Here is an 8,812-nt window from a genome sequence, read left to right on the forward strand (position 1 = left end):
TTTTAAAAAGATAAAAAATAAAGGTGAGGGAAAAAAAAAAGGCGGGCCAACCCCCCCCCCCCCCCCCCCCCCCCAAAAAAAAAAAAAAAACATAATGATTGATTTGGCATTTCACAGGCAACGCCAAACTGCATCGCTTAAATGTGGGCTGCATAATCCTAAATATGAAAATATGGGCTATCCTGGAGGAAAGTCTATTATTAATTATTGTGATCCAAGAAAAATTTTAAGAAATACTTTTCTTACAATCTCAAAGTCAATCGTTACTGAAAAACTAAAAACTTACTTTGCTAGAAGAAGCTCTGTCATGTTTCATTTTAAAAGGCTGAGTTTGTTTTCAAAGAGAAAACATCTGCTTCACCATGCAGGCTGGTGTCTATGTTCAGCCTGAACAGCTCTACAGTCAGTGGCAGAGTTAGAAATATTAGGTTTACAGACATTAGAAAAGCTTATGGAGTCAACGGCTACAGACGCACCAAGCAATCGGGAGGTTGGAGATTTTCAGTCCAGGTTCAGTTTTTTTTTTTTTCTTTTTTAGAACTGAAACTCTTTTCTATGGAAGCATGTCAATTAAATCAACAAAGATAAATTACAGTACACAACACAAGAGGTTTTCTTTTATTCTTTTCAGTCTTTGTCTGTTTCTGCCCATGCTGGATTTCTAAAATCCAGCATAGAGTCAAGATAAGAGTTTTCATTCTTTGAGGAATAAACACTGGGATTGTTTTTAGTGTTTAGTAGTGATAACAGCCAAACTACGTTTTTAAAGTCAGATCACGCCGTTTCAAAAAGAAGCTTGTTTTACAGCAACCGCTTGTTCTCACACACACAGTGTGACATCGCCTCTGGTATTAATATAAATGCTCAATGAGAAGAATCAATGCAGGAGCAGAACACCTGCTGCTGTTGGGTAGATAGCATCAGAATTACCATAAGATCTTTAATTTTTACTATCAAACTGAAGCAGCATTTAAAGTAGAATAAACACATTGTGGCCAGAATGCTCACTCATGCGTTAACCGTCGAGGTACAAAAACAAGGAACAGCAGTGGATACAGGTAAAGTCAAAGCCTTTAGCAACCTGTGTACTGCTGATCAGTGGAGCTCGTAACTTCAGCACTGGTGGTAGCAATCGTATCGGCCAGGGCCACCAAAAACATCTGCTCCAGCCTGGTCAGTCCCGGGAGGCTCGAGTGCATGAGGTGGCTGGATAACACCTGGAGACAAACAAAAAAGAAAAAGAAAAAAACAACTGAAACAGAGAACTGAAAAATAGATTTTTTTTTCCCCTTTTTGTGCAGAGAAGGAAACTGTTGAACAAGTTTCTCCCAGCTTTCAATCCACACAGTAATTAAATTATGAGATTATCAAAATAAAGTATTAACACGTCAAAATGTGCTTAATTCTCTTCATTACTGTATTATTTACTCTACATATAGCCACATAATAAAAAAATAATAATTCTGCACAGAAACTGCAAGGTCAATAAAGTGAGCATTACCTGAGCATGCTCTGGTCCAAAATAAGAGGGCCCATACTGAGAGAGGTTGATGACTCGAGACTTTCTCTCTGGTTTATCAGTAGCAAAGTTCACAAAGTCATCAGTAGTAACTGTTGGCACCTGTTTGAACATTCAGGAAACAGTTTTAGTTACCTGCAGGTCAAAATGCACCTTCAGTGAAGACACAGTAATTCTGATAGCCCACCTGGAAGAGATCGGCATACTGGTCTTCTGAGAATTTTTGAGCCGCATCACCGTCAACAACCTTAGCCGTTTTGGCGCTTTCTTCTGCTCCCTTGAATGAGGTGTCCAGGTCGGCCAACATCAAGGCGTACAGGGGCAGTGGAGGGATGGAGTTGATCTCCGTGTAATCCCTCCCTCCGTCTCGGCCGGCCACTATGGTGTCCTTTGCCGTGCTTCCGGTCACGCTGATTGTTCGAGAGAGATGCCTCCTGGATCCGCCTTCACCTGCCTCCACATCCCTGACCACGGCGACTTCTCCGGCTATGCACTTCACCAGATGGGCAAGTATGGCCTGAACAAATTCAGACGTACGCGTTAAGATTTTAAGTAGCTATTTCTGAACATTCATTTTCGAGCGGAAAGGTACCTACCTTGGCCCGTCTGACCTTTCCCAAGTCCATGAGTTCCAGCAGCTGAGTTGGGTGGTACTGCGGCAGAGTTGGGGAGAGAGAATGAGCCGCCTCGAAGAGTCCACCCTCCTGTAGGCCTGCGGGGGCGCGGAGCGCCTCGTCTACTCCAGTGCTTCCTTCAAACACGCTCTTGGACCTGGCTCTCCCTTCGAAGACGGAGGAGGTAACCACGCTCTGACCTCCGGCGATGTCTGCGGATGACAGGTTGCCCTCTTCTCCCTCGCCGGGCTTCTTGTCCTGGTGCCACTGGGCGTACACGTGCATTTCACAGTCCATACCCACCACCAGGATGCCGTCCCTCACCCAGGACAGGGAGACCGGCAGCGAAGGCGTCCCGTCCACAGACGACAGGAGGTCAATGGCGCGAAGCAGGATCCAGCGTGAACGGATGCCCTGTTTGATACTGCCCCCTAGGGGAAGGGTGATTACTGCCACCCCCTCTTTGCTGCTGGTCGGCTCATTGACCATGCCAGAGATGCGGCCGTACATGAGGATGTTGGAGCCCACCCCAATTGTGAGAATGTGGGAGCCGTCCTCCTTCGACAGCCAGTCCAGGTGGACGAAGTGCTTGATGTTGGGTGAGCTATGGTCTCTGCTCATGTACAAATCAGACCTGAAGGGTAAAAAAACCCCAGCAAAACACGTCTGTAAGATACAGAAAGTATCGAATAATAAAAAGTAAATGGTTCCATTCTGACCTGCTGTAGACAAAAAGGTTGGAGTCCACGCTGACTCTCGGATCCAGTGTTGAAGAAGGTCTGACAAAGTCATCAAGGTGAACAGTTTGCTCTAAGACCCACTCAGAGCCTCCAGTGGATTCACACTCGTAGATGGAAACGTGCATGGAGAAGTCCTCCACAGAATTGTGCAGCTGAAGACAAAAAGGACGCTTTGTTTGAATCCTGGCTGAGAAAAAGTAGAAGTCCTGCAGACAATCGTGATTAATCAATTCTCATATCCTACCAGTCCGTGCCGCGGCTGCTTAAAGGCCACGGCTAGCCGGCCGATGTAGGAGCAGGAAACGGCGACAGGCCGTCCCGACACAGACACTGCGCTGTTGTTGTCCTCCTCCTCGTTCATGAGGATCCACGGTTCCCAGCGGTACACCCGGTTGTCCGTGTCGTGTCCGTCGTCGCCCTCTACAGCGCAGCGCCAGAAGCGCACGTGAGAATCGGAGCAGGTGGTAACGATCAGGTACGGAGCCAGACACACGGGGTAGATGGAGGAGGAGCTCAGGTGACCTGGAAGAAGGAGCAGGGAGTAGATGATTTATGAAATGTTTCGTCTAAATACCAAAATTAACCAAATGTCTGGACACATGCTTTTCCAAATTATCCATGACATGGAAAAAGTTCAAATCTAATTGAGTATAGCTAAAAAAAAAAAAAAAGGTGAAACATTTTGTGCCAGCAAGGCAAAAATAAAACCGTCATATAAGGAAGATAACAATTCATTTCGGCCAACCTGCAGATGGCGTTGCCCTGGTAACTTCCACCCCATGCGGTAAGTCTAGTCGCTTGCTGCACACCAGCCTGGAGCTGAGGATAAGTTTGCTTGCTGATTGCAAGTTGGCTGAAGAAGCAGATCGAGGCAGGGGTCTGATTGGAGAGGTCTCCGGGGACGAGTCGGCATTCACGACCTGACTGGGAACCAGGAGCTGGCTCTGGAAACTAAATGGTTGGCTGGGCTCATCTGGAAAGATTTACATATATCAATATGATATTCTTCATTGTTAATAATATCCAAAATAAATCTGATTTCTATCTCTTGCTGCAAAGCTGGACTTACCGACGCAGGCCTGCACGGATTGGAGGTGCAGGTGCCACATCTGCAGCACAGAGTTCCCATTAAGATCTTTCTCTATTACCACCAAGAAGAACTTCTCAGAAAATGGGGCAGGTTGGTAATCTGCATGCGCAGAAGAAGAAAAAAAAAAAAAAAAGGGTATTTAACGACCGTAATTGACAGAAAGAAAACATCCCAGTTAAATTTGCAGTCGCCCTCTACCTTCTCCAGTCGAGAAGGCTGGTGTGAAAGCCTCTGATTCGTTCTGAGGTTTGTAACCTAAAATGAAATCCTCTTGGAAGACATGAAGCAGCTGGGTGTTGGAGCCGCACTGGACGCACAGAGACGAGGGATCAGAAAGGTTAACAAGGACTTCAACGAACTGCTGCGCAACGCTGATGTGAGCTGCGTGTGAAAGCAGAGCTGCTAACCTGGTTTGTAATGACATCCAACTCGATGATACATCCAGGTCTGGCTGTGGACTGCTGGCTGACAATGTTGAACACTTCACCCACCAGTTTCTGAACAGAAATATGCATGAGCATTTGGTGATTAGCCGTGAACTCCACTAATTGTCATGCGTGGCATGAATTAGGTGTAGAGGGTTTTAAAGATGTAGAGCACGTATTAGTCTTCACAAAAAGAAAAAAAAATACGGGAAAGATGAGAGAAACAAAAGTCCAGACTCCTTAGCTTTACAGTAAAGAAATCTGGAAGACATATCCTCATAGGTTTCATATATTCAAGACAGAAACAACATATTTCAAATGAGCAGAAATGAACGTGTTCACTCACAGATGTTTCTGGATCTGACAGCTCATCCAGTAGTTTTCTGGCGTCCACAACGGCTTGATAGAGACGCAGGTTTTTACCGTCTGATGCCACGAAGCAGGCGCTGGCACTGTTACAGTAGGTTCCTGGCAGACACAACGCAGTTTATAGCTCAAGTAATGTCATAGCCAAATCACAGACTCATAACAACACCTAAATACGACATAATATCAAATTAATTCATTATTATGTACTGATAAATATATTTCAAGTGAGAGGAATTATATTAGGGGCTACAAACATGTTTATGTCTAGTAAGCAGCTATGATGCGTGTCTAGAATGTCTTGATATTTGGTGGATATGCGACATTATTTTGTTCAAGCACATCATCTTGATGTCATCTAACTCTTTTGTCAAACACAGTTCTGATGTTTTAGCCAAATAAAAATTTGGGTTTTAATATAAGAAGAAGAAGAAAAAAACATTATTGTTACAGTTGCAAATGCAACAATGTGATCTTTTCCAACCAGTGAATGTACTATGCCAAGTACAAGTCGTGCTGTTACTGAAAAAAACGACACTGAGGCATTTAAAAATGTAATCATGGAAAGCAAAGATGCAATGAGCTCTTTAAAAGAGAAACTATGTTGTGCATAGAGAGACACGTCTGAGATTAATTCAGGCTTCTAGGGGGAAAAAGTCAGTGAAACTTTCAGCTGAAAGGAGCACAACACTGTTGTTCCAAGACATTTAAGCATTACGCCTATTTATGAAAATTGCTAGATTTGGAAATGTTGGCATTATGCTGGAAATGTCTGGGATCTCGTCTTCATTAAACACAGATTTAATAATGCAACTTTTAACTTTGCAACAATCCTATTTTGAGATAAGTTTAATGACCGTTTAAGAAAAGTGTAATGGCTACTGACACATCAAACAAAATTAAATTTCACGCTGAGCTACTGGATTTAATAAGTTTATACGTCTCCCTATAAACATAACATTCAGCTGTTACACAGTAAATAATGTAAAATCATTGAAGCTATTTTATTTACTGTTTACTATTTTATATATTTTTGCTTCTTTAACTCTTGTTTTTCAGTGATGTTAGAAATAAACTCATACACTAGAACAGACCAACTGGTCTGTTTAAAGATAAAAAAAAAAACAGGTTAGAAATTAGACAAAATATTGATAATGCAATCCCTACTATGAATATAACATCTAGCAGAATGCTAGATGTCCTTCACAATATCAGCATTGCACACATTGATGATGATATATTTCCTATACATCATCGTTCAGCCTTATATGAAGCACTTACCAAGTACTGTGCTGGGTACCAGTGTAGGCAGCCAAGCCACATTGCTGAAGGCAGACGTGTGCAGAGAGTTGATGCGGGCCAGTTCAGAGACCCCTCCGGTGCAGGACAGGGGTCCGATGTGGTCCACTCGCCACAAAATCAGCTCACTGTAAATGGCGTTTGGGTCGTGGAAAGTCCTTGTAGCTGCATTGCGAAGCTGCTTCCTGTCAGTGCAAATGTAGAAGGTGAAATCATATTTCAAGTAGACAGGAAGTTTAATCATTGTAATCGTCATTCAGGATGCGTTGCAGTAAACAAGTTCTGACATTTTCAAAATAAAATGTCAATACAATTCAATTTTTTATCCTTTTATTTTTACATTATTCTTGAAAAAAAGCTGCATTTGTAAACACATACAAAGACTAAAAGATGCGTGAATTTTCCACACAAAGTAAATTACCCATCAGGCTCTGGCTGGACACAGCCTTCATCTGACGCACAAAAAAAGCTATCTATTTCTTATCATGCAGAATGTTTCTCTGAGTGCAGGATGGATTTTCATTTGCCATTTTCAGGCAACTGGAGTGGCAGTATTGATTAGTCTACGTGCTGGAAGCAAAGGCAGCAGTAAACAAAACTCTGCACTTCTGATCTGGAGGACACAGCAATGATTGAGATGGGCTCGTCTGTGGGCGTCGCTCTCATTATGTAAGAAGATCCCGAGATACAGAAGAAAATGCTTCATATTCAGATTGGTATACTGTAATGGAACATTTTGTGATGTGCTCCTCACCCCTCTTCTGCTTTAGGTTATCTGCGTAGTCTTATCATGAGATTGGTCAAGACCTCTGCATTGTCAAGTAACAGCAGGGGAGAGCTCCTTGATCCTGGAGGCCGTCTAAGTGTTACTTCCCCCGACCAAGAACTTATCTGCCCTCTTTAGCATGGAAGAACAACTTCCTTTCCTTAACAATAGACAAATGGCCAGACCATCTGTGTTGGGCTCCGCAGAATCTTTGGTACATAACAATGAGGGATTCACACCTATTCTTCAATCAAGTCTGTCTTCTCTGACCAGAACCTATAAAAGGTGTGAATCCCTCATTGTTATGTACCAAAGATTCTGCGGAGCCCAACACAGATGGTCTGGCCATTTGTCTATTGTTAAGGAAAGGAAGTTGTTCTTCCATGCTAAAGAGGGCAGATAAGTTCTGGGTCGGGGGAAGTAACACTTAGACGGCCTCCAGGATCAAGGAGCTCTCCCCTGCTGTTACTTGACAATGCAGAGGTCTTGACCAATCTCATGATAAGACTATGCAGATAACCTAAAGCAGAAGAGGGGTGAGGAGCACATCACAAAATGTTCCATTACAGCATCACAATGATTAGCAGTCTATTTTCTCGCTCAGCCTGATAAATAAAGAATTAGTTGTTTGCATTATTCGTCTGTTCTGTACCTGGGAAGCCCTTTTGGTGGAGGAAAGGACTGGGGCTGCTCCCCTTCCAAACTGCTGGGGGCAGAGGGAGGGGTGAGCAGCGCGTTGTGGTGGGAGGAGGTGAGCAGCAGCGGCAGCACGGTGTGACAGGCCTGGTCGTTTAGGTGGAAACGGTGGCCGCAGTAACGAATCTTGTGAGAAACAGTCAGGACGTTGGAGAAGCCGGAACGCTCAGCAAATGTCACCGCCCACTGCAGTTAAAGAGAACGAAGAAGACAGCTTGTGAGGAAAAATGTAAAGCACCACCAAATCTGATCAGTAGGATGTTATAGCTGAGGAGGAAACTATTAAATTATGCAAAGCAAGCACGTGCAGAGGGGGGTGGGGGAGCTAGGGGTGCTTGAGCACCTGCCCCTTTTGCTCCTTGCCCCCAAGTGCCCTTTTGGTCAAATTAAAACATTTTTTTTGAATTATTATTTTCTAAGCCCTCTTCTGGCACATAATAACATGTACTAAAATTATTTGTTTTTTTGTTGGGTTTTTTGTACAACATAATAAGCCCTCTGGTCACCTTGTGACCTTTGACCTTGTGCCCGTGACCCAGTTGCCTCTCCACAGTGAGATCAGGCGGCTAACTGGAGCTGAACGTAGCGAACGTTTAGATTACAGATCAGTTTTTGGTGAATAAAGTGGAGCAGACCTGCTGCTTGTCAGATAACGGAAAACGTTGAAGTCTCGTTTCTGCTTCAGCGGTTTAAGCAGAGAGGTAATGAAATACAACAGACACTGACAGGCCTCTGCGTCTGCCTTTCTCTGAAGAACTACTGAGCGGGAGGAGACAGCCAGGTGAGGAAAAACTGTTCTTATCTATCGATTCAGTATTTTTATCATACAGACATTAGGTTGTTGTTGATGTGCTATTAGCTAGCTGCTAGCTAACGACTTTGCTAGCAAAGCTAGATAACTAAAAAGCTTCTTCCCTGTGTACGAGGCACATCGCCCGTCCAAAACTTATCATCTCCATAATGGATATATGTCCGATCTTCTAATTTCCTTTGCTGCATAATGTACATTGCATTTATTCTAGCGTTAGGTAAATGTATCTTGAAGGAGAATAGCACTTAAATAAAAGTCCAACAAGGATATTCATTTAGAATTAAAAATAACTCACCCTGAATTACCATGATAGATATAATGTGTGTCATTAATGAAGGGGAAAAAACTCAACCAGACTTTAAGTTTAGGGTCTGGTTCACAGAGTATGAAGTCAAATTTTCCCCCAATTATTCAATGAAAAAATAAACTAACCTCAGTTAAGTAAAATAAAATTGTAATCAAAACTTTAGGAATTGTAATGATTTC

The 8,812-nt window shown here is 43.2% G+C and overlaps 1 protein-coding gene across 4 annotated transcripts in view; it reads right to left on the minus strand.

The window, feature by feature from the left end:
- The window catches only part of dmxl2 (Dmx-like 2), a 52,746-nt gene that overhangs the window by 22,478 nt on the left and 21,456 nt on the right, over positions 1-8,812 (minus strand). For all 4 annotated transcript variants that reach the window (XM_015054358.1, XM_015054361.1, XM_015054360.1 and 1 more), the window contains exons 13-25: positions 7,472-7,701; positions 6,036-6,238; positions 4,735-4,856; positions 4,371-4,460; positions 4,162-4,270; positions 3,943-4,062; positions 3,619-3,846; positions 3,118-3,395; positions 2,853-3,025; positions 2,116-2,767; positions 1,707-2,036; positions 1,502-1,621; positions 1,082-1,217 (exon numbers count right to left, since the gene is read on the minus strand). In XM_015054358.1, coding sequence (XP_014909844.1) covers positions 1,082-1,217; positions 1,502-1,621; positions 1,707-2,036; positions 2,116-2,767; positions 2,853-3,025; positions 3,118-3,395; positions 3,619-3,846; positions 3,943-4,062; positions 4,162-4,270; positions 4,371-4,460; positions 4,735-4,856; positions 6,036-6,238; positions 7,472-7,701 — 2,791 coding nt within the window. The remainder of the gene's footprint in view (positions 1-1,081; positions 1,218-1,501; positions 1,622-1,706; positions 2,037-2,115; positions 2,768-2,852; positions 3,026-3,117; positions 3,396-3,618; positions 3,847-3,942; positions 4,063-4,161; positions 4,271-4,370; positions 4,461-4,734; positions 4,857-6,035; positions 6,239-7,471; positions 7,702-8,812) is intronic.

The sequence above is a fragment of the Poecilia latipinna genome, unplaced genomic scaffold (assembly GCF_001443285.1).
Source record: "Poecilia latipinna isolate Pla-1442-1.1 unplaced genomic scaffold, P_latipinna-1.0 Scaffold1246, whole genome shotgun sequence".
Classification (NCBI taxonomy): Eukaryota; Metazoa; Chordata; class Actinopteri; order Cyprinodontiformes; family Poeciliidae; genus Poecilia; species Poecilia latipinna.